The 25,698-nt window shown below is 37.4% G+C and overlaps 1 protein-coding gene and 1 pseudogene across 1 annotated transcript; one reads left to right on the top strand and one right to left on the bottom strand.

Annotated features, from left to right (window-relative positions):
- The window catches only part of LOC118797711, a 42,421-nt pseudogene extending 36,969 nt beyond the window's left edge, over nt 1-5,452 (top strand).
- Nucleotides 5,453-10,830: 5,378 nt separating this feature from the next.
- Nucleotides 10,831-20,661, bottom strand: si:ch211-286b5.6 (B-cell receptor CD22). Its single transcript, XM_036556978.1, has 5 exons — nt 20,563-20,661; nt 20,376-20,439; nt 14,494-14,817; nt 12,256-12,513; nt 10,831-11,117 (listed from the first exon to the last, which is right to left on the bottom strand). Exons 1-5 carry the CDS (start codon nt 20,563-20,565, stop codon nt 10,831-10,833), a joined length of 936 nt encoding a protein of 311 aa, XP_036412871.1. The 5' UTR covers nt 20,566-20,661.
- Between the last annotated feature and the right edge of the window lie 5,037 nt (nt 20,662-25,698).

The raw sequence follows: 25,698 nt of genomic DNA, 5'->3' as shown, positions 1-25,698 counted from the left end.
TATAGAACCATGAATGCTCAAAGAACCCTTTGCACGATTAAAGGGTTCTTTGCCTCATGAAAGAGTTCTTCAGATTGGTGTAGAATGTGTTGTATTTTGTTCTATATAAAATCTTTCTGAAAAGGGTTTTATATAGCACCAAAGGGTCCTGCTATTGTGTATGATGTCAATGTCTTGTAACATTAAAAGAGTCCTTTTGTTGCTATATAGAACTGTTTTCAAAAACGTTCTATATAGAACCATCAACAAAAGTTGGTGTTGATGTCGTCGTCGTTGTCGTCGTCGTCGTCGTCGTCGTCGTCGTTGTTGTTGTTACTTTAAATAGATTAAACCATTCATGGTAGATTTAATTCGAGCACTATTGAAAAAAAAAAAAGACCCCAGAGTTGAACAACCCAGCACAGTGGTTACATCACTTGGGTTAAAGTGAGTCATCATGTATTATGTCCAATATTTACCCAGTGCTGGGTTGCCAAATAGCTAAGGTTGGGTTTTTTTCAGCCCAGCATTTTTAGAGTGGAGTTAATGAAAAATATTCAATACAGATAGTAAAGAGATGCAAAGGTTTTAATGGAACATTAGGGAAGTGAAAAATGTGTTTATATATTTTTGTTGTACAAAAGGACAGAGGTGTCCAAACATTAATAAAAAGGGGCCAGATTGGACCATATTAAAATATTCGTGAACAGTCACTTTTTGCTGAAATATTAATCATAAATGATTGAAAGCACCACCGTGTATTCAAAATATGAAAAGCACAAACATATAGAACAATTAATATTTATTGAACCACTAAATTTGCTCTAATAGAAAGTTACTGCTGTGAGACCAGTGTGGATTTCTGCCCTCACAAATGCTAGTTCATATGGTCATTACTCAATGTCTTTCAGTAAATTCATTTGCAGGTCTAATAAGGGAAAGAAAAAAGGCTCTTGTACTTTAGCCAAGCTACTTTAACACTCTGTGGTACAGCACACTACAAGTTTTCAGTAGTGCTACCATGGTGAATTTAAAGGAAAATTTGCAGCATATAGTTAATCTGGTGGGCTGTCTGTAATGAATTCTTGGAGAGAAACTGCAGGCCACTTAAAATTTGTTCACAGAGCATCTCTTGGCCCAAGATCTGGCCTTTGGACACCACTGCTTTAAAAAGAAATGGAGACAAAATATTGTTACATGCCTACACATCATGCATTGTGTAGCTACAAAGTAATAACATTTTTGTCAATGTCCAAATTCCAATATATGTTGTAAAATCCATATGTTATCTAAGCTTATGGCCTGAATACTTTTTTTTGGCAGGAGGTTGCTGTCATGATGTCACGGAAACTGGCTTTCCCTCTGATTTTTGCACTCATGATTGTGGGTGAGTCAGCTGATCATCACTACAAAAGCACACTAGAGCTGTTTTTCCTGCATGAACTACATTTATCATTAGTGTAGTAATACATTGTTTTACCTAGAATCACATTCCCACTTCCCACCCGACAACATCACTTTCAGAGCTCTTCTCACTTTGTGGTTTCTCTCAGAATCAGCTCAGTGTTGTAGAGGAGCTGCTGGAGTTAGAGAGGAGAGAAGTGAAGCTGTAAGCTACAGTAACTCTGACTGTCTTATGGGCTCCAGACTCTGTAATCAGCTCTTTCATGCATCATATGTTTCAGGAGCTTTTGGAACAGAGTGGAGTGTGAAGTACAACCAGCAGGAAATATGTGCTTTAAAAGGATCCACAGTGTTTATGAATGGAACTTATACTCACCCAGAAGGTCTTACAGTGATTGAGACTTTCTGGATTATAGACCCAGATCAGTTGCCAGATCTGTCTAAAACCCTCTATTACTCAGGCAGAGTTGAGTATTTCACTGATGAACAGAAACACTTCTCCCTCAAACTGAGTGATGTAATGAAGAAGGATGAACATCAGTACTACTTCAGAATCATAACAGACGTAGATAAAGAAAGATGGCGGGGTAAACCTGGGGTTCAGATCAGAGTTACAGGTGAGTTAAATCATCCCATTTTTGTCTACAAGACAATGCCTGTTGTCCTTTACATTATGGGTGAAGTTCATGATTAATGGACCAAAAGAAATGACCCAAAATTACTCTAAAAGTTCTGGTTCTGTTTACTTACATTAAAAGTAAAATATGTTTTTTCCTTCTCCTGTAAAGTTACCATTTTGGAGATATGAGGTTTTGTTCCAACAGCGTGTGTGTGTGTGTGTGTGTGTGTGTGTTTGTGTGTCTTTTTTCTGCTAAAAGTGTGGGCTATATCCTTTAAATTTCCTTTTTTGGTGTTTTAACGTATTGTATATTTAGTATATGTAGGTTTACATTTATATCACTTTCCAGATGTTCTGATACAGACTGACTTAATATTTGACCATGCTACAGATATAGAGGACAACTGTAGTATAATCAGACCTCAGGTCTGTGATACAGCAGTGTTTCCTCCTTCTGCTAATCTGTTGGTCCTCTTATTCTCGTAGAGCTCCATGTAGAAACTCCTTATGAAGTGACAGAGGGAGAAACAGCAGATCTGACATGTAAAACAACCTGCAGTCTGACTGACCCAACATTCATCTGGTACAAAAATGGACGTCCTTTAACCACAAAGACCATCAAGAACAACCAGCTCCACCTGCAGACAGTCAGCAGTGAGGATGCAGGCAGTTATAGCTGTGCTGTAAGAGGATATCAGCATCTCAACTCTACTGCTCAGAACCTCAGTGTTAGATGTAAGTAAGACTTCAAGTAATGGTTTGCTTTAACAACAATGCATCTCAGTTTTGACTAACATATCATTTTTCATCTATCTTAATTTGTTAAATTTGATTACAAGTCAGTACAATAAAATTTATCCTCAAAATAAGTTCATATATCTGAAAGATGCTCCAAAGAGCGTCTCAGTGTCCATCAGCCCCTCTGGTGAAATAGTGGAGGGCAGTTCAGTGACTCTGACCTGTAGCAGTGATGCAAACCCACCTGTGAAGATCTACACCTGGTTTATGGGATCAACATCAGTAGGAGAAGGAAAAACCTACAGCATTCCCAACATCAGTTCTGAGGACAGTGGAGAATACACATGCCAGAGTCGTAATGACCATGGAGAAAGAAGATCCACTGCTGTGAGGATTAATGTTGCATGTGAGTTAATGTTCTGGTATTAACTCCTTGAAGTCCTTATTACTCAGGCTTATTATTTAGTAACTACAGGGACTTCAATTCAATCTGGCTGAGCTAATTTTAGGTTTTGAAATGTGTAATAAAACTTTGGCCCCTGGCTTTATAAACAGTTAACTTAAATTCAGCTGAAACTTAGTAAACATGAAGGTATTATATTTTTTCAACTTTTCTTCATTGTAGATCCCCCAAAGAATGTCACAGTGTCCATCAGTCCCTCTGGTGAAATAGTGGAGGGCAGTTCAGTGACTCTGACCTGCAGCAGTGATGCAAACCCACCTGTGAAGAACTACACCTGGTTTAAAGGATCAACATCAGTAGGAGAAGGAAAAACCTACAGCATTCCCATCTGAGGACAGTGGAGAATACACATGCCAGAGTCGGAATGAACATGGAGAGAGAAACTCCACTGCTGTGTATTTAAATGTTCTCTGTAAGTTACTGAGGATTTATTAGGCTCTGTTTCATTTTTTAGGCTCCACAACATGTTTTCTCATAGATTTTTTCCTCTTTCCTTGTCTGTTGTAGATCCACCAAAGAGTGTCTTAGTGTTCATCTGTTTCTTTGGTGAAATAGTGGAGGGCAGTTCAGTGACTCTGAGCTGCAGCAGTGATGGATACCCACCTGTGAAGATCTACACCTGGTTTAAGGAAGGTGGAACCTCACCTGTAGGATCTGGACACAGTTACATTCCTCTACAGAGTGGATCTTACTACTGCGAGGCTCAGAACGAACATGGAGCTCAGAGATCAGCACCAGTGCCAGTCACTTTAAAGAGTGAGGCACCTGTTTATATGTTATTGTTTAAAATATGTTCCACTTTTTCTTGCATTATTAATTTATCATTAATTTCATTAATTTATCTTTCAATTACATCTTTTGAAACATAACAGGTCTTGCATGTGTGTGTATCTCAGCAGGTTCCTCAGTAATTCTGTATGTGGTTGTTGGAGTCAGTCTTTGTGGAAATGTAGCTCTTCTCACTGTGCTTTTCTGGATGAGGTTATACATGCATGTATTGTTTATTCATTTTGCCAGTCAAATTTTCTGTTAATTCTATCATATTTTAGGACATTTAAATATTTATCAGACACCTTTTTTGCAGAGGCAAGAGGCAGAACAAAAATGTGGATAAACATGATGTGGTGAGTAGGACCTTCGTTTCTGTTAAGGGAAGTCTGGAATTACATATTTCTCCCTCTAGATGGCAGTGTAGGTTTAAGGTTTGTGGGATGTAATTGTTAGAAGGTGAGTGTCCAAAATGCTGTTCAAAGAGCTGAACTACAGTGCTTCTATTTACAGTAGATCATGATCAAAATGAGTTAAACTGTTCACAGTAAACTTATTTGGATAATGCTATGTAACTGATAACTAACTCTAATAACTGTGTAGTTACACATGAACTATTAAAATACGTTTGTGTAATTACATGAGGCAAAACTGAAGTTGATACACGTGTAATTACATAAAGTGTCCTTCTGTAATCCATCTGTAACAGTGACTAAATAATTAGTAGTTACATTGTTGTTGCATATGTTGTTGACATGTAACTACATGGTTATTAGACACTTAATATAAAGTGGGAGCGGAGATTAAATTGCTTTTACAAAGCAATTATTAAGCCTTATCATGCCTGTAGTACATAAATTACCATTATTGGCAGTTATTCATCATTTGCTTTAAAAAGACAAAATACACCATTGAACTCAGACAGCTTGACAGGCTAAAGTTATTCATTAAAAACAAAGAAGATTCAAATCTTGACATGATCTTGTGATTTGGTGTCTAATCTCTTATGCTTATGAAGATCATTACAAGTGCCCTGGAAAAATCTTAATTCACCCAGATATTCCTTAATAACGTAATTTTGTAGACATTTATTGGCCTGGTAATTGGTTACTAGCTTTTGGCTTGATAAGGCTTAATTATAGTGCCATAATCAGGCTCACCTACAGTGTTGTGCAAAATATTGTGTCGCATAATATACAAATAAGTGTTCTAGTTACTGCTTAATAATGCAGTAATAATCAACCAGTTAATTACCAGTTGCTGGCCTGTTAAGCATTTATAAGCTCATTATCAGCTTCCCCTCTACTTCTCTACCCATCCTCTGTCCAGAATGCTGACCCTAATGCTGAGGACGACACATACACAGCTCTTCAGTCCACAGCCAGGTCCTCTGATGATGTGTACCACATACTTGCAGTAAGTGTCTCTGGATCTGGGTCTGTCTCACCACATTGTATTTCTTGCTTATCCAGATAATCTGAAGCTTAGTTTGATCTAACCCTGGTGGCTGTGGCAGCAACATTGCTTTTTTAGCGTTATAAATGCTTTGCTTTCTACATATTTTAGTTGTATGATTTCTCTTTTCTTCTTTGGTGACTACTTGACATGTTGTATGTAGCTGTTCCCCACAAACATGACACTGTCACAGTCTGAGTATTTAAACTTGGATTAATCACAGCCTTAGTATCTAAATCTGGTTTATTTACAGTCCGAGTATCTAAACCTGGATTAATCACAGCCTGAATATTAAAAAACAGGATTAATCACAGTCTGAGTATCTAAACCAAGATTAATCAAGGCCTGAGTATCTAAAGCAGAATTAATATCTTAAAGTTGTCAGGGGGTCCCCTGGTGGCCAAAGGGCCTCACAGCTGCTCATGCTTATTTGGTAGAGCCGGTACAGGATCTCAGCAAAAACTTTTGTAAAAATATAGTGGATATTAAATATAGTGATATTAATCTCTGTCTGAGTACAAATAGTACATTTTCTTATTGTTTTAAGGGAGACATAAATTATTAAGAACATTTTAAAAGTATTTAAAATTTAAAAGATTCTGTTTTAGTTTTCTGTTTAGATTTCTTAGTCCTGGCTTCCACCCAGTGTGTGTGTGTGTGTGTGTGTGTGTGTGTGTGTGTGTGTGTGTGTGTGTGTGTATTTTTCACTAAAATGCGTTAATCTGATTATTTTTTTGTTCTTGTTTGTATAATGCAAATAGAAGCATTTTCATTAGTGGTCTTGGACATTTGAAGCCACAGTATAACTGAACTTAACATGTCTAGTCGTGTGTGTGTGTGTGTGTAACATACAGAAATGTATGTTAATGTGTGTGTGTGTGTGTGTGTGTGTGTGTGTGTGTGTGTGTGTGTGTGTGTTCTTCTTTCAGACTGTGAGAAACCAAATATGAGAACATCACCATGAATAATAAACACCCCTGCATGAGAGTGAGAGAGAGAGAGAGAGAGAGAGAGAGAGAGAGAGAGAGAAAGAAAGGTTGATTGATTCTATTGTATATATATTTTAAATGCTAATGACAAGTTATAACATGAAAGTATTATCTTTTCTTGCTAACATCCTGTCTGGATTTTATAAACCTAAATCTCTAATATAATCATATATCTGTATTATTTAGTGCAGAGCATCTTTTCTCTATGAAGAGTATGAAATGCTAAGAGCTGAAATCATTCTGATATAAATGTTGTGTATCAGCTCTTATACTCAGTATGTTAAGCTCAGTGTGAGGCTGTTAGTGATCTGCATTGTGTTCTCACCACATTCACATGCTGGGTGGAGCTGTTAAATGCTAAAGATTCATTTCTGCATTTCTGTATGTTTCAATAATAAAATATATTAAAAATATATATTTTTATGAGCACTAAAGAGTCATTCTTTTCAGACGAGTTCAAATTAGTCATGGGAATCTCTCAGTATGAAAACATTTGTGGTTTATTCACATCTGTGATGTCATAGTTTTGTGTCTGTGTTGTATTTTTCCTCTTTGAATTATTATTTTATTATAATTTAAAATGTCAGGTGTGCTCCTAATAGTAAGTTAACAGAACAGTAAACTGTGTATTGATTCTGTTACAAGTTTTAAATTATTCTATAATTTAAGACAACCAGGTTACTTACTTTTTTAAGTTAAAACACTGAATCCTTTTTATTGTGTTGTAGTATCAACTATGTCTATGTGCATTTACACAGTTAATGTCTTTAATTTTACCCAGCACACAAAACAGTGCCCTCCTCTTGTGAATTTGTAAATTGCAGAGACAACTGAATATCCTCTGAATTTGTAAGCTTGTCAACAATCATGATTGGGGGTGAGTTGACTGTTCTTAGTGAAACATCATCACTGCAACAGCACAATAGGCATGTTTTTCCTGCATTAACTACATTTGTTGTGCTACACTGGTACTACAATAATTAGGGGTCCAAGCACCTTTTCTTCCCTAAAACTGACTGGGGTGAAGACATTGTAAGTGATCCAAACAACAAACCTACAAAGGGTAAGTGTTACCCAGTCAACATTACCCAGTCAACTGAAATGTCCCCAACAGGCCTGATGGTGGCATGATAAAGCAAAGTTTTACATTTTGGCCCATGCACTGTAAGGCCTACATTCAAAATTCTTGCTTTTCCATAATCCTTGATTTATGAAAACAAGGATAAGTCCTTTTAATTGTCATTCCATACGTTGTCCTGAAATTAACTTTTTTTTTCAAATAAATCTCTTTTAAAATTCTTTAAAAAAAATGTTCTGCAATTCTTCAAAGTTAGAAAAATGACAGTCTGTGGATCAAATTGTCTCACATTTGGTCTTAAATGTCTGTAGGTAAATGATTATCCAAAAAACTTTGAATACACAGAATGGCCACAAGACATCAATCAAACTGCCTGGCTTGTTCTGACAAAAGTGCCTGTAAATCCTTAAGTTTTTCTCTGATTGTGACAAAATTTGGACACAACATACACCTCCATGTAAAATGCCCTCCTGCTCCTCAAGCACATGAGATGACTGACTGGCCTAAAGGGGGCACTACATCATAGTGTTTTAAGATTTGGTCTGTACCTCCTAGCAGTGATTGCATTACTGCACTGGGATACCAAATTGGGACAATACAGACAATACATTGGGACAATACAGGAAGCTGATGACCAAATTCTAGCATATATATTCATCTCACTGTGGTTCGCTCGGTATAAGCCTATTTTTATCATGTTCCCTAGTGTGTATGTGCATGTTAAAAACACTATTAATACTGCCATCTCTCTGATGATGATAATAATAATAAATAATAATAATAATAATAATAATAATATACACAAAAAGGCAAGTGCTGTATTGGTTAATCTTTCATTTAGGTAATAAACAATAATAAGAAATTTACAAGCAGAAATATGATTGCACAGGCTCCCCTTTGACTGTGAGTGCAGTTGGTTTCACACTCAATGCAATATTTCAATATAGATCTGTTAGGTTGCTACCTTCCATTACACAACATTCACCTGTTTATTTTTCCACATTTTAAATGTTAGCTGCAATGGCTGCAATAAATGTGTAAGCCAGGGATGCTTAATCCTGGTGCTGAAAGTCTGCCACCCTGCTGAGTTAACCTCCAACCCTAACCTAACACACCTGCTCTAGGTAAAAAAGGCCTTCAGGGGCACCTAAACATTAGAGTCAGGTGTGTTGGATCTGAACTTTCCAGGGTGGCAGACCTCCAGGACAAGGATTGACCATTTCTAATTTTTCCTTTTTTATTCCAATATTGGTCACTAAAGTCACTGTCCAGCCACAAACCTTGAGAACCTCTTCTATCTGTGTATAAAGTTAAATGACACCTGTGCAGTATGCATAGCTGAGTTCTAACAGTAATAAAAGGTAAAGTGAAGGTTGAGTCTCTGGTCAGGTGGAGGAGAAGCATGACAGCTAGTTGAGGATCGCTTGTATCAGGATTGACTGGTATTCGTCATGTTATTTAACGTCTGAAAGAAAAACAGACATTGGGAAGTGACTTTTTGCAAAATACATTAACATAAAATGTTATACTTTGATTATCTTCACATACAGTACTTATATAGCCATGTCTTACTAGGGATGCTCAATGATATAGTTGTCTGAATACCACTGCCAAACAGGAATGGTTTGCTATTCTATTTGGTAGACCTATTCAATTTTAATAAATTTAAACAAATTTAACCACAATGCTGCAATAAGCTAATTACTTCTTGCTTTGGATGTTTTGAGCTGTAATAGCCAACAATGTCTTTGCAACAAGGTGTCAATATTACTAATTTTGTAATGTCCCAGCCTCATGCTAGGCCACCTCCAGCCGCTAGGGGAGACATCACTAAGGGGTAATTAGGGCTGAGCAGTTACAGCTGTGGGCACCCTACTTAAGGGGTGCTCACACTCTGCTTTCTGCTTAGTCTTGAGTTTATGTTGCCACATGCATGTCTCAGATGACGCTAGTAATTTTGGTATTAGGTTCTCTCTTGAGTATCTATCAGCATCAGTATAAAAGATAAACACTTTGAGTGCCCTTTTGGTGAGTGCATTACCCTTTAGTTTTCTGAAACTCCCCTTAGTTTATTAATCTCATCTTTTAACTGTTTGTCATTGTTATTGCTAATAAGTACATAATTTTTGTTATATTTATAAGTAAAGTAAAAAGACATCTGTAAATATATGTGCTGAAATATTAATAACACTGAATACTTGTTTCCCCTCACTTTATGTACATGGAAACCATATCTTCATTAGCTCTCTATTCCCATTTACTATTCCACTGCATACCTTATCACTGTAGCCAAGCATAGTAGCATTAGAAGGACAGCTGGGTTTAATACTATTACACTTTCCACTGATTTATTAAAGCTATGTTACATGCATTTTGTTAAAAAAATCTTAGCAACTTATCAAATTACTGTATTTGTCACACTCTAAGTGTCGTTGGATGCAACTTACTGCAACATTCTCGTAGTCGGAGCGCTCTGATATGCGTGTGTCAACAGGAGGACTAAGATGAACATTCTGTGTGAGATTAAAACCAGAACAAATGAGTTTATTAATAGCATAAGGCTGAAAAATGTCAATGTTAAATTAGTAGAGATACTTACTCCGAGTATTTCATACACGTTATCATTGGTCCTAGTTGTCAGGTCAAGAACTGTGTATGTGTCATCTTTGGCATTTGGGACTGCATTCTGCACAGAGAATGGTCAGCAAACATAAACACTTACATTCCATGTTGCATTTGTACATATTTGTAAATTATTTGTTTTCCAAATTTGTTATTGAACAGAATCTGCACTTAGTAGTACATACTCATTGTACAACTGCACATGGCTATATTCCTCATACTTCAGTCCTACACTGCCATCTACAGGCTATTTTGGGAAGTTTTTGAATCAGCTCACCTGAAAATCATGTTTGTCTGTCTTTCTGTTCTGCTTGTGCCTCTTGCTCCTGCAAAATAATAACAATAATAATAATAATAAGAAGAAGAAGAAGAAGAAGAAGAAGAAGAAGAAGAAGAAGGAGGAAATAAATAAATAAATAAATATGATTTTTAAATTTGAATCAGAATTGTATGTGATTTTTAAAATATCTATCTACTACTACTACTAATAATAATAGTAGTAGTAGTAGTAGTAATAATAATAATAATAATAATAATAATAATAATAATAATATACACACCTTAGGCAGAAACCTATAGCAATAAAAGCTACAACTCCACAAAAACCAACACCAACAGCTACATACAGAATCATGGAGTGACCTGCTGAGATACACACAGATGCAGCAATGTCATAAAATACACATTTTGCAAAGCGATTTCAGTAAGTTGTGCATTATGATACCAAATCAAGGGTCTCACCATTTAAAACGACAGGCACTGAAGCTGATCTAAGAGATCCATGTTCATTCTGAACCTTGCAGTAGTACAACCCACCACTTCTGGAGTTTAAGTTGAAACTGTAAGTCTGTCCAGATCCTACAGGTGAGGTTCCACCTACTTTAAACCAGGTGTAGATCTTCACAGGTGGGTTTGCATCACTGCTGCAGGTCAGATTCACTGAAGTCCCCTCCACCATTTCACCAGAGGAACAGATGGACACGGAGATGTTCTTTGGAGGCCCTGGTTTAGATATGTATATACATGATTTAGTTTTATAATTAATTTAATGAATGTTTGTAAATGATAAATACATTTAAGGAATCTCTGTTGCTTCTTCATGATCATTTATCACAAAGTGGACTGTGTTCAGTTGTACATTGTTTTAGAACAGCTTTAAAGAACAATCATGGAAGACTAATCATACTACAGTCGTAAAAGCGACTGGGCCTCATTCACCAATATCATCCCAAGTTTTTTCTCAAATGTGTTCTTGAGAAAAATCCTAAGAAAAAGTCTACATCAGATTCATGTTGTGTTCTTAAACAGCAGGACTGTTCACACCTTTGTGCTCTTGAGTGTGTGTAGATTCTGTTCTTACCTAAGAACAAATCCCAAATAAGAAAACACTGGTGAATGTCAGAATCTTTGTGACATGTTATAATGTATTCATAAGGCATTATAAACGTGGTTATAAATATTTATTGCACTGAATTACACTTTATAGCCATGTTTATTATACATTATGAATGTTAATATAATGCATTATAAATAGTGTTAATAACATGTTATAATGTCAGTGCCATAGAAGTCAGTCCCAGCTTGGAGAGCGTAAAGATAAATACCAAGCTAACGGTGGTGTACATTGACTTTCCCACATTGGGTAAAACACTGATGGCAGCACTAGTTTAAACTCTGACATTTGAAGCCTGTAATGAGCTTTACTGTGTATGTTTTAGTGTTTCAGTAAATCCTTCAGTAAATACTTCAACTTGAAGCCTCACTCTGAACACTGGAGGAGGCTTTAGTACAGTACGCTTCACTTTACTTAGAGCGGACAAATACAACTTATGAGCTCTTATAATTTGCTATGATCAGTACTTATAATGTATTGTGTTAACAATTCATAATGCATAATAAACATGGCTATAATGTATAATGCATTTTTCTAAATATTTATAGCTATGTTTATAATGCCTTATGAATGCATTATAACATGTTAATGTTTTTATAGATGCTTCCAAAGGTGACATTCATAGAAAGTTTTACCAAACTTTCTTCTTAAGAACGGTTGGTGAATGAGGCCTATTGTTATTATCATAACTGGGGCCATCAATAGCAACAGTCTTTGGGTGCTATATTATGGTTGCAGTTGACTTACACTGGACTGTGACGTTCACAGTTGAGGAGGGCAGGCCTTCGCGGCCACTTATGGAGCATGAGTAGCTGCCTGAGTCCTCCGGTTTGGCCTCCTGTAACTCCAGCTGGTTGACACCATGTGTGTGACTGTGTGGACGTCCGTCTTTATGCCAGATGTAGGTCGGTAGAGTGAGGGAAGGGATGCAGGTGCCACAGAACAGCATCACCCATTCTCCCTCCAACACAACGTCTGACTTTGACACTATCTCCATCTTCAGGTCTGCATTAAAGATTCAACTCCATCAGTTGCAGAAAAATGTTAACACACTAATAAGAAATGAAAGGCAACAATAAGAATGATCAACATTCACAAGATCAATAAGTGACCACTAATTTTCACATATTCACTATTGCTGTTTTTACTCCAACATTTATTTTTTCCGGTCAGAGAAGTTTTACATGATATAAAATGCAAGAATTTAGGTCAAGTCAGTCTTATTTGTTTTAACATTTGCCATTGTCCAAAGAAGCCTGTCCAAAAAATGGTGTGGTCCCTTAATCAGCATTGCTGAAGATGTTAATGACTGGAAAAACCACCTGAAAAGCAGGACGAAACACTGATAGCAACCAAGACACCAAAGGGGAACACAGTAAGAACAAGTACTGGTCATTTATCCTCCTAAGACTCACGTGTTTTTTTTTGGGTTTTTTTTTGGATTTTATTTGTGCCATGCTATTTTTAACGAGTAACTATATAAAATTAATAACATCTTTAAAAGGTGTAACAAATGAGGTTCATGGGCAGGATGGATGTGCAGAAAAGCAATAGGCAAATCCCTAACCGAAAACAAACAAGGGTCTAAACCAAAGAGAAACTACAAAATAACAAGGCATTGAACGTACAGAAACAGCAATAGGTGTGAGTAATAAACGGGTGGAGCCAGGGAGGACCAGGAGCTGGAGAAGAAGCTGGAGGAGAATTTAAAATGAGCCATTTCAGAATGAGCAGGTCCATCTGGAGTCTAACATTGTGACAGGACCCTCCCTTAAGGAGAGGTTCCTGAAGTGCAAGACAGAGGATGGATAAAGACGGTAAGAAGGCACTGCCAAAATAGGCAGAGGGTCCAGAGGTCAACAGAGGGGACAGGGGCAGGACCAGCAATGGGGACAGGACCAACAGATACTTTGTCTGTTTTATGGAACTAGTTACTAATTATTTATTTAATGATATATATAAACCAAAACTGTAGTTCATTTTTTCAGTGACACTGATACCGCTAGATAGCAGCACAGTCTATCTGACGAACGAAAGCTGTAAACTTATGTCCTTATTTGAGGAAGTGAGAAGTAACAAGGGTATAAACTACTGACGAAATTGCAAAACCACTGTGGCGTCAGTGTACGTTGGAAATACTGGTGGCTTGGTGAGCATGTGAGGCCCATGCACTTTAAAGAGAAACTCTATTGGAAAGAGTGTCAGTCCAGAGAGAAGCATACATACACATGGTAAGGCCAGTAAAGCTCCAGCGAGAGTTGCAGCTTGTGAAGTCAACTCGTCTATAGGAGGCTTTACAGTGGGCAGAAGAGACGGAGCTCGTTTTCAGAAAATATATACAGGCTGCAGCCAGGTTCATGCAATGGTGGGGAAGTGAACACACAGCGTCAGAGCTGATTGGTGGCTCCCCAAAGGCTGTGGGCGGCATTAGTTAGTTGCACTCTTGGCAGCATTGATAACGCAGTGGATGGCGGAGAAAGCAGGACTATGACTGGCAGGCCAAGAGCCGGGAGTTTTAGCCAGTGGAGAGAATCTGGGTGTTTGATCCACATCACATGGAAAGACGCTCCTCTAATTAGGACTGTAAATGGACCTTTCTTTAGTGTTACGAACCAAAGAAAACCAAAGCTAAATGATACTGCTTACCTAGGTCACCTATTAACTAGCTGGTTGTCTAGGGAAAACTCCAAATATAGCTAAGGCCGGTCCACATGAAACACTGCTCCTACGTGGAGTAAAAGAAATAAGTCACTTCTACACTATGTGTGTGTGTGTATGTGTGTGTGTGTGTTAGCTTGAAGCCACGCAGAGAGAAGTTGACAGGATAAAATTTTAAATGTCTTAATACTGTGTCAAATACAGGCCACAGATCTGGATCTATAGATCACTGCTTTCTGTTTTTATTTACATTGTACCTTCTGTCCCAGTTTGTTTGGAATTGAGTTTGTATGTGTGCCTTGGGCTTTGGATGAGTAAATTTCTCACCTGTAATCTCCAGCGTTACTCCGTCTTCATTGGTCAGGTTCTGTGTGGAGCTGTTGGTCATGAAGCTAAACTGATAGATGCCAGCATTTCCCTGCATCACATTATTCAGGGGGAGAGAGCAGTCCTCCACATGTTCTCCAAATGCCCGGACCACAGAAACAACCACAGGCTCCACATTCTTCTGCTTCTTATAGTGCCATACAGAAGTAGTGACCACTTCACTACTAGGGTAAGTGAGTTTGCAGGGTAACACCACAGAGGTATGATGAAGTGCACATATTTTGCTTGGGATGTGAGTCACGGTCCGATCCTGACCCAGAGACCCTGAAACACATGAAGATTTTTTTTTTTTTTTGACCATTATTATTTTATTATTTTAGACTATTTTATTTTATACTTTTTTAATTTGTGATATACTATATTATGTTTTGAATCATGTTTTTTTAACCAGGAAAAGTTCATTTTCTCCTTTAAAAGAACATTCTGTGCATAAGAGGTCAGAGAAGCAGTAGAAGAGTTACTTTTGGACTCGAGGTCACAAGCTTGCAAAACCTTAGTGAAACAAGCACTGGTGAATTTTTTTGTGCAGTATAATCACAGCTGGATTTTATGTACAGTGCAATCACAGCTGAATTTTATGTTTAGTATAATCACAGCTGAATTTTATATTCAGTACAAGCACAGCTGAATTGTATATACTGTACAGGCATGGCTGAATTTTATTGTGCAGTATAAATCACAGCTGAATTTTATGTTCAGTATAATCACAGCAGATTTTTATGTTCAGTATAATCACAGCTGAACTGTATACACAGTACAAGCACAGCTCAATTTTATATACAGTACAAGCACAGCTCAATTTTATCTTCAGTGTAATCACAGCTGAATTTTATGTACAGCACAAGCACAGCTCAATTTTATCTTCAGTGTAATCACAGCTCAATTTTATGTACAGTATAAACACAGCTCAATTTTACGTTCATTGTAATCATAGCTGAATTGTATGTTCAGTATAATCACAGCTGAATTTTACGTTCAGTATAATCATAGCTGAATTGTATGTTCAGTATAAACACAGCTGAATTTTACGTTCAGTATAATCATAGCTGAATTTTATGTTCAGTATAATCACAGCAGATTTTTATGTTCAGTATAATCACAGCAGATTTTTTATGTTCAGTATAAACACAGCTGAATTTTACGTTCAGTATAATCATAGCTGAATTGTATGTTCAGTATAAACACAGCTGAATTTTACGTTCAGTATAATCATAGCTGAATTTTATGTTCAGTATAATCACAGCAGATTTTTATGTTCAGTATAAACACAGCTGAATTGTATATGCAGTACAAGCACAGCTCAATTTTAGATACAGTACAAGCACAGATGAATTTTATCTTTTAGTGTAATCTTAGCTGAATTTTAGGTACAGTATAAACACAGCTGAATTTTACGTTCAGTATAATCATAGCTGAATTTTAGGTACAGGATAAGCACTGCTGTATTCCATGTACAGTAGAATCACAGCTGAATTGTATGTCCAGCCCTTACCCAATATTTCAAGAGAAAAAAAAAGAAAACAAACATGAGCTTCCAAAACTTTAGATTTCAAAAGTATTAAATGACCTCAACATCATTGAATGTGTTTGCAATTACTTGGATCATAAAAAGCAGACAATTCAACCAATTTCAACCAGACTTCAACCAGACTCAACACTGGATGTGTTGAAAAATGTCCTTGCAGATTTCTTTCATATACTTTTGTTTTATAAAGGTTTATAGATGTAGCTATAACTGCTTATAAGCAATTTACACAAGCTTATTTCAGGCATTGTAATGCATTATGCATGCCATTCAATACCCAAATAGATGCATTCATAAAGCATTATGAATACTGGATCCATATGAAGTGCTACCCTTGTGCATAATGGCTACAAAAAATATAATAAATGAATGGTGGGAAAGGTAATGTGTTAAGATCCAGTCACTATTAGCATTTTAGGTTCATGCTTAAATAAATAAATAAAACAACATTATGCTATTGTGAAAGTCTGTGCTCTACAAATGTACTGAACTTCTGCGTTTGAAGAAAGAGGAAGACCATTATAAGCCTATTACGTGAAAGTTCTGTTTTTTGATAATCTATTGAAAAAATAGATAGAAACAGCTGTAAATAGGATCTTATGGGTCCCAGTGCAACAGCAAGTCATGCCTGCCATGCAAAAATTACTTTCAATAAAACATAATGGTAAAAAATGACAATGTAATTTGCTTGTTTATTCACTATTGTTATGTCTCAATTGAGTCGGTGCTCTCAGGGTTGCCACTTCGCCCACTAGCTTTTGTTTATAATGGAGTGGCGCTTTATGCACATTAAAATGTTTAAGTCAGGGGTCCTCAAGCTTTTTAACAGCATTCACTGGCAGCCCACAACAGTTTTCATTGACTGGTAGGAGAAAACAAAGTGAAAATACACTTATTGTGCATGTTCATTACCTCAAACACTAAGGGAGCATTTTATAATGCATTTTAGGTAAATGCTGTATGTTGTGGGAAGATAGATCAGCAAATATTAAATAGCAGCAGATCAGCAGATAAATCAGCAGATATTAAATTGGTAGATATATGGAGTAAATGTGGCTTTCCTGATGATTCTCTCATGAGAATGTAGCTCCTTTGAACAGATTAATAATAAATAAATAAATAAATACATATTCTGATAGATTGAAATTAGGGGCTGGTCACACAAACAGGTCTTCAAATTCAAAGTTATTGTTATTGTACAGAGAGGACTTTATGCCTATTGCACCAACCAAAGATACATCTAGCCCAGGGGTCAGAAACATGCTACTCCAGAGCCACATGCAGCTCTGCCCTGTTGCAGCTCCACAGCAGAATTCGATTTCTAGGTAAACATTAAATAATCCTCCTTCACAGTAAAATAAAGCTCTGCTGATTGTTCTAACACAGATTTAACAAACGTTGGAGTTAATGCATAACTGCTAATACACCCTTTAACCCTGAAAATTGCTGCACAGACTGCTGGTCACCATAGCAACACAGACAACAGACAATCTCACCTAGCTAGTAGCTCACAAAACGGCAAAGAGATAGATTTAAGACGTACATTGATCATTTGAAGACGAATGGACTTATTTGTATTTATAAGCATTCAGCTGATTTCCTGATGCATTTAATCTGCAATGAGAAACTGACAAACACTAAGAAGTCGCAAGGCTGAAGTCAGTTTCTTATTCAAATCGTCCTGTTCCACCTTAAATGGTGCAACATTTTGGTGCCTCAGGCACCATTTAAGGTGAAACTGGAAAATTCGAACAAGACCCTGGCAAATGAGAAGTTACTTCAGCCTCGTAAAAAGTTGCACATTGAGAGACATTGTACAAGAAACTGTTCTACTTTTGAGGAAAAGTTTCCTGCTGGACATGTGAGAAAAGTGGCTATAACTGAGCCAAAGGTTAAAGCAGAGCAAAGTAAGTCTGTCTTTCATTTATATTTTTTAGCCTACACTAGTACATTAACACATGCTGAGACATGTTTACAGCCAAAATGGTAAAATGTACATAAAATGTTGTGGCTCCCAAGGTGGTTTGATTTTGGTTGAAAGGACAAAATGGCTCTTCTTTACATTTGGGTTGCCAAACCCTGATCTAGGCACTACAAAGACCAGTGTGTGTTCATGTAAAAACATATGTAACAATGGCGATTGTAACCTATGTTACTAAGCAAAACTGCTGCACATACATACCTGCTATTAGCAAAAGCAGAAGTAATTTAACCAGCAGTGAAACTTTTAGATCAGATTATGGAGTCTGCTTAAAGTAACACTGATTAATAAACATCTTAACAGCTGTCTCCATCTCTGAGAGCAGCATATGTAAAAAGATAAGCATGTAGAGTAAACTTGTGAAGTAACTGTCGGTGCAAATAGTGCAGTAATTCACTGTGCAAATATGAATAGTGCAATAATACCAGGACATAAGGTACAGTGCATTTTAGGCATACGCTGTATGTTGTGGGAAGACATATTTTTAGCTTTAGACTTTAGGAAGAACGACTCTGATTTGAACACTTTCTACATTGTTCTGCATCTATCATACGATCACGACGAGGACTTAATCACACAAGGTGGCTACCAAATGCATGGAAGAAAATTGGGGTAAGTAGTTACTAACCATGTACTATTCATAGAAGTTAGTAGTTAGTGAAGCTGTTTAAGAGCTGTGCACACTATGCCAGTGACTCGAGTTGTAGCAGAGAAAGTCCCTGTTTTACAAACCACCCACTTAAATACTTTACACACCATGCTAATGATTGCCCTTTTATTGGTGGTGCACTTTTTTTTACATGCTATTTAGTGCAGTAGAATGCAGTTTGGATTGCGTCCCCTAACTGTTGTGGTGTGGAGCAGCACTTTGACAAGCAAAGAGCTAGCTTGTTTAAGGAGGTCTAAATAGCCTAGAAAAGGTCTACAATTTGACTTTACTGTAAAAGCTGCACCTGGTCTTTTTCAGCTTTTGGCCAGTTGGTACAACTCGCTTAGCTTATGACCACTCATAAGGCCTTTTGGTGTAACTGGCCTCAGGTGAGTGGAAGAGCTTAAAGACTGACGTGTTGCTCCCTTGCTGAATTAGTTATCACGGCTCCACCTTCTCTCCTTCTCATCCATTTTGCTTAGTTATGAACACAAACCACAATGCTACAGTCTAGCTGACTAGCTAAATTAGCTTATCAGCTAGTTCTACTGCAGGTCTCTGATCTAATGCCATTTATTATGTGTACACTGTGTATGTGCTTTCAAAAGACCAACTGCTTGAGAGTTTGGGGGCAGTGGAATAGGCAGTGGAAGGGGTTTGTTGACATCTGTATGAAACCCAGGTGTGATCTTAGACTCTGAGCTCTATTTTATCCCACATGTAAGCGCAGTTACTGAAGTAGCTTTTTATTATCTGAGAAATATCACTAAAGTTCAGCCTTTTCCATCTCAGAGTGACACAGAGAAACTGCATTTGTTACAAGCAGAGTTGATCACTGTAATGATCTTCTTGCTGGACTTGCTAAGAAAACGATACATCCTTTACCACTCGTACAAAGTGCATCAGCATCATAACAACAGAGAGATCAAATCAGTCCTGTTTTAAAAGAGCTGCACTGGCTGTCTGTTTCATTCAGGATAGATTTTAAAGTTCTGCGACTAGTTTTTAAAGCTTACATCACAGAGTGTCTGTCTGTTTATGTTCCAGCATGTAATCTAAGATCTGCAGATAGTGGCCTTCTACAAATACCCTCTGTAAAATACAGACAACATGGAGAGACTCTTTCAGTTATTATGCTTCTAAACTGTGGAACTCAATTCTACCTTTTATTAGACAGTCAAGATCAGTGCTCATTTTTAAGAAGCATCTAAAAACCAATCTCTTTAACTCAGCATTTAATTAAAACTCTACATCTCGTGGTGTTTATCTATCTTCTAATGCAATCTGTTTCATTTTCTTCAGATTCTAAATAAATACGTATAATTTCTTGTACAACTATGTTTTATCACCTGTCTGTAAAGCACTTTGAGCTGCCACTGGCATGAAAAATGCTATATTATTATCATTATTATTTTCTTAATAGATGTGGCTGTGCTGTGATCTAGTTTAGTTGATCATTATTGCAACTGGCCTGGATGGTCCAACGGGCCAGAAAATCTCCCAGCACTCCCCAAGAACAGTCTAAGACTTGAGGGGCCCAATAAAAAAAATAAAATAAAAAAAAAAAATAGATTAATATTTGCGGAAACTTTAGCTGCCTGCCCCCTGCACCATAGTCCCCAGTCCTGCCCCTGCCACTGTTTAGAAAACAGATAAAAAATACTCACCTGGTATGGCAAGAAAAAGCAGCCCAACTGTTTTCACTGATGCCCACAGCAGCATTGAGCACATCTAAAAAGGTTAGAATGGGTTCAAATGTGTGTTCACATCACTGATGTGTTCTAAATCAGCATCGACTGACAGTTCAGCAAGCAGAGTCTTACAGAGAGGAGAGTATACTGAATATTAACTCACCATCTCTGTATATGGCCTTCAGAGGAAAGTATGAAGAAGAGCTCTGGAGTGAAGAGAGTTTGACTCTGGACTGAAGAGATTCTGAGAACTACTGTTTTCAATGGCAGCGTGGTATATGATTCACTGGAAGACCTACTTCCCCTTATGTAAAACGAATAGAGTTAACCACAGTTTTGTGACATGACGTGTGAAAGCTCACAGCATGGCCTCAGTGTTTCTTAGGGTGGTGCTATATCTGCTCTGAAAAATAGTTCTATTTGTTTGTTCATTTGTTTGTGTATCATAAACTGCAAAATGCACTGTACATCAAAAAAAATGCAAAACTTTGCAAACAAAAAATGTAAAAAATGCATATAGTCACACATTGTGGGGTATTCTTTTTTTCTTTTGACACAGTGCCATTCAGAGCATCTGTATATAAAAAGATTTGCTCTACCTGACAAAGTTGTCTGTAGATGTATGCAGAACTTTTACTGTGGGTCATGATTGTTCAGTAACTGTAGCTGATGGGGAAACTGAGAGGCATAATGGAAAGTTATGTGTTGGGGATGATGCTGCCCTCTGCTGGATGCTGTGGATACTGCGCAGAGAACACAAAATATAATTAAAAAAAAAATTAAAAAGAAGGCAGAACAACTAAAGAAGGAAAATGCCTGATAACCTTCTTGATCTGATTGTCACACTGAACATTTTGCACTCAATGCACTTAAGATGACCTGCAAATAAAACCACACATTTTATATAATGAAATATTTAGCATTTAAAGGCAGTTCTTGTAAAACATTCCTGAGAGTGTTCTCAATGTCCCATGTTACATGACTAAATTAATTCATGTCCATAGTGATACTCTCAGCACTAGTTACTCTCACACTGCAAAAACGTAATTAATAAGTTGTATTAAGATTTAACACAGGCAAAACACAAACATACTTGTTTTCTTTCTTTGTCAATCAAATAAGTACACAGACTATTTACAACATTTTAAAGATAATAAGATGTTAAATAAGAGATAATAAATAATTAAAAATAAAATAAAATGAGAATATAAATAGAATAAATCACAAGAGAGCAGATAATAGATTCAGTGAGAAAAGAGCCAAAATGATGAATGGATGTCTGTGGGTTCTGAGGATACAACCAACTATTACAGTAAGATGTATTATGGTACTGTGCAGAGTTATGGGCCACAGTAAGGCAGGGGTTAACAAAGCTCCATGTAAAAGTGAAGGGTGTCCACTGACACTAATGAGCAGTCAATGAATTTACATTTACCAACTATTTATTTATTTGTTTATTTATTTATTTATTTATGTATTATGTAAACATGTGCAAATAGAAAATGTATTTTCTCATTATAAAACAACTTTATATTTAGTACTTTTAAGCAAGGAGGTTAAGAGTTTCAGTCGCAGGGCTGCTCTCACTGTACAGGTCAGAATCAGCACCTTTTTACCTGCGACAGGACGTTACAGTCACATACCTTAACCTGTACTGCCATCTACAGGCAAGCACTGGTAATTTCATGAATACATACTACAGACTGAGTGTTGCTTTCAGTTTGGTGATCAGTTCACTGGATAATAATCAGTATCATTAGTGATTTTGGTTTATATCGTATGGTTGGCATTTCAACACCTTTACTAGTGCACCATTTAAAAGCACACAAAATCCACTCAATCTTATCTGGTTTTTAAGCTTTATAACTTAAAAACCATTGAATGTACAGAAATGATACACCTATCAGAACACTCTGGAGATGTTTGAGCTGCAGACAAGTATCAGTGAGTACTCGAGCTCAGAAAACGACCCACAATCTGCTCAGGATCCTGATATGATGTCTCTGTTTTGACTCTCTATAAATATCACATACTGCGCGTGTTTTGGTCCAGCACGATCTCCTGGTGTCTCTGTAGCTCGTGTAGTGAGTGATCAGAGCACTACGATCCTCGAAACATTCAGAAAAAAACAGAACATCTCTGTTTACACTGTATTTAGACTGCCTGGAACTGAAAAGGTGGAAAAAACGGAGGATCGAGGGAACTAGAGGTGACTCATGACACTCATGAGACTGTCTACTTCTGTAACGTTGCAAGTTTATCCTAACAGCCATGACATATATAACCAATTAATAATAATTTACTAATTAAAGAAAAGCGTGTGCATCACCGAGTAGTAAGATCGTAAATAACTATTTAATCATGTAAACAGGATGTAGACAATTCCTTTATAATATTTCTGAAGCATTTTTATGCAACTACATAAATGCTTAAAATTTCTAGGCTTGTTTTTTTGTAGTTATCAGTATTAAATTGCATAATTATAAACAATATTTTTGTTATGTCCTTTTAGTCATACAACTATTACACAGTACAAGCTAAAAGAAAATATGCACTGTCTTATCCACAAATTGACCCTTTAATTAAAAATTTATATACAATGCATTTGGAAAGTCAGACCCTTTCACTTTGCACTTAAGACCCCATAATAACCAAGTGAAAACTGAATTTTAGATTTTTTTTGCAAATGTATCAAAAAGGAAAAACTAAAATTTCACATGGACATAAGTATTCAGACCCTTTGCTATAACACTTGAAATTTATCTCTGGGGGCCTCCCATTTCTCTTGATCATCATTGAGATGTTTCTGCACCTTGATTAAGTTCACCTGTGGTAAATTCAGTTGATTGGACATGGTTTGGAAAGACACACACCTGTAAGGTCTCACAGCTGACAATGTGTATCAGAGCAAAAACCAAGCCATGAGGAGGAAAGAACTGCCTGTAGAGCACAGATCTGGAGAAGGCTACAAAAACACACAGTGGCCTCCTTAATTCTTAAATGAAAAAGGTTTGTAACAACCAGGACTCTTCCTAAAGCTTGCCACCCCACCAAACTAAGTAATCAAGGGAGAAGGCCTTGATAAGGGTGGTGACCAAGAACACAATGGTCACTCTGGCTGAGCTCCAAAGATTCTGTGTGCAGATGGGAGAAACTTCCAGAAGGTCAACCATCACTGCAGCACTCTGCCAATCTGGATTTCATGGCAGAGTGACCAGACAGAATCTTCTCCTCAGTAAAAGACACATGGAAGCCCACCCAGAGTTTGCAAAAAAGCACCTAAAGGATTCTCAGACTGTGAGAAACAAGATTCTCTGGTCTGATGAAGCCAACATTGAACTTTTTGGCCTCAATTCTGAGCATCATGTCTGGCGGAAATGAGGCACTGCCCATCATCTGCCCAGTCCCATCCCTACAGTGAAGCATGGGGGTGGCAGGATCATGTTGTAGGGTTGTTTTTCAGCAGATATCAGAACTAACTGATACTAACTGATCCAGAGCACTTAGGACCTCAGACTGGGCTGAAGGTTCACCTTCCAACAAGACAGTGACCCTAAGCACACAGCCAAGACAACACAGGAGTGGCTTAAGGCCAACTCTGTGTATGTCCTTGAGTGGCCCAGCCAGAGCCCTGACTTGAACCCAAACAAACACCTCTGGAGAGACCTGAAAATGGCTGTACAGCGATGGTCTCCATCCAACCTGACAGAGTTTTAGAAGATCTGCAAAGGAGGTATAATGGCATAAAATCCCCAAATCTAGGTGTGCAAACCTTGTGGCATCATACCCAAGAAGAGGCTTTTATGCCAAAGGTGCTTCAAATAAGTACTGAGTAAAGGGATCTGAATACCTATGTCAGTGCAATAGATTTGCTGCAACATAACAAAATATGAAACATGAAAGGGTCTGAAGATTTTCTGAATGCATTGTGTGTATTTCTAAAGTGGTGGTAATGTTGGCAGTTCACCTCTTTCAGCAAACTTCTATTTGTTGATTGAAGACTGGTTTATTATTTACTTAATCCATTGCCCAACAAAGTGTCCAACAGTATTGCCACAACAACATGGTAGAAAAAGGGAAAATGTCTAAGAAAATCTGATATTAGATTATTTTACTTACATCTTAGACCACAACATTTGCAGAGGGCCTCAAAAAGAGGGCGCATGTTTAGTAGCCCTGTTGTAAACTGTGTGAGTGTCTGTGTGGCTGAGTGCTTGTCTGTGTAAGTAGCAAAAACAATGGCATTAGTAATCATGTAAGGGCACAGTCTGAGTTTGTTAGCGATGCACTGCACTGCACATTTATGCAGAGCTGCTAACTTCTGCTTTTCTCCAGTATTCTACACCAAACACACCCAACTTGAACTCACAATGTGGTTTAAGTGTTAATAAATGTTGAAAAGGAATTTGCAGGGATGGGTGGGGTTAGAAATTAAAATTTGCAAGCAGATGATCAGCCAGTATTTAACTGATCTGTACCAATACCATTAGGGCAATACAGAAAGTGTTGACCATCTTCTAGTATCTATATTCACCTCACTGTGGTTCACTCAGTGACCAGTATAAGCTTATTTTCATCATTTCATCATTGTTCCTACTGTGCATGTTAACAACACTATTAATCCTATAATCTCTGTTAATAAAAAGGCAAAAAGTGTATTGTTTAATCTTTAATTTGGGTAATAAGCAACAAAAGGAAAGTTACAAGCAGGAATATGATGGCACAGGCTCCAGTTGTAGTTGGTTTCATATTCAGTGGAATGTTTCAATATAGATGTGTTAAGAAGTACTTTCCACTAGACAGCATTCACCTGTTTATGTTCTCATACATCAGCTTCAATAACGTGTAAACCTGGGATACTCGGTTCTGGTCCTGTCTGAATCTACCACACTGCTGAGTTAAGATAGCAAAGGGTCTGAACTCTAATGTAGCATGCCTGCTACATGTAATGAAGACCTTCAGGATAATCTGAACATTTGTGAGCTCAGACCATGCCTTCAACATTTGGTGGTAGTATGAGGGAAGATTGATTGAGGGAGGGGGGGAAACTGAGAACATAGGCTGGAGGTCTGGGCAGCTTCTGCCTGTAGCTAGAAGGCCAGATCCCCCCTCATAGGTGTAGTAAGACTGATGCCGGACTGTGGAACAGGGAGGAGATGGGGTGGCGGTGGGGATTGCGAACACTTCTTCACGGGAATGGAAGGTGAGGATGTGAATTTATAGGGTGTTAGATTTGAAGAAGGTTGGGTTTCAGCCATGCTCCTCCCCCCAAACTTCAGTTATAACACAACTACATTCA

The sequence above is a fragment of the Colossoma macropomum genome, unplaced genomic scaffold, assembly GCF_904425465.1.
Source record: "Colossoma macropomum unplaced genomic scaffold, Colossoma_macropomum, whole genome shotgun sequence".
NCBI classification, from domain to species: Eukaryota; Metazoa; Chordata; class Actinopteri; order Characiformes; family Serrasalmidae; genus Colossoma; species Colossoma macropomum.
Note: the sequence above shows the minus strand (reverse complement) of the source record. Positions and strands in the feature narration are given on the sequence as shown.

Excerpts from the sequence above, each read along its gene's own strand:
- si:ch211-286b5.6 (XM_036556978.1), bottom strand. Across the intron at positions 12,514-14,493 it reads AGTAACGCTGGAGATTACAG|ACCTGAAGATGGAGATAGTG; the intron begins GTGAGAAATTTA and ends TCTTTAATGCAG. Across the intron at positions 11,118-12,255 it reads TGTGAACGTCACAGTCCAGT|GGCCTCCAAAGAACATCTCC; the intron begins GTAAGTCAACTG and ends TATCTAAACCAG.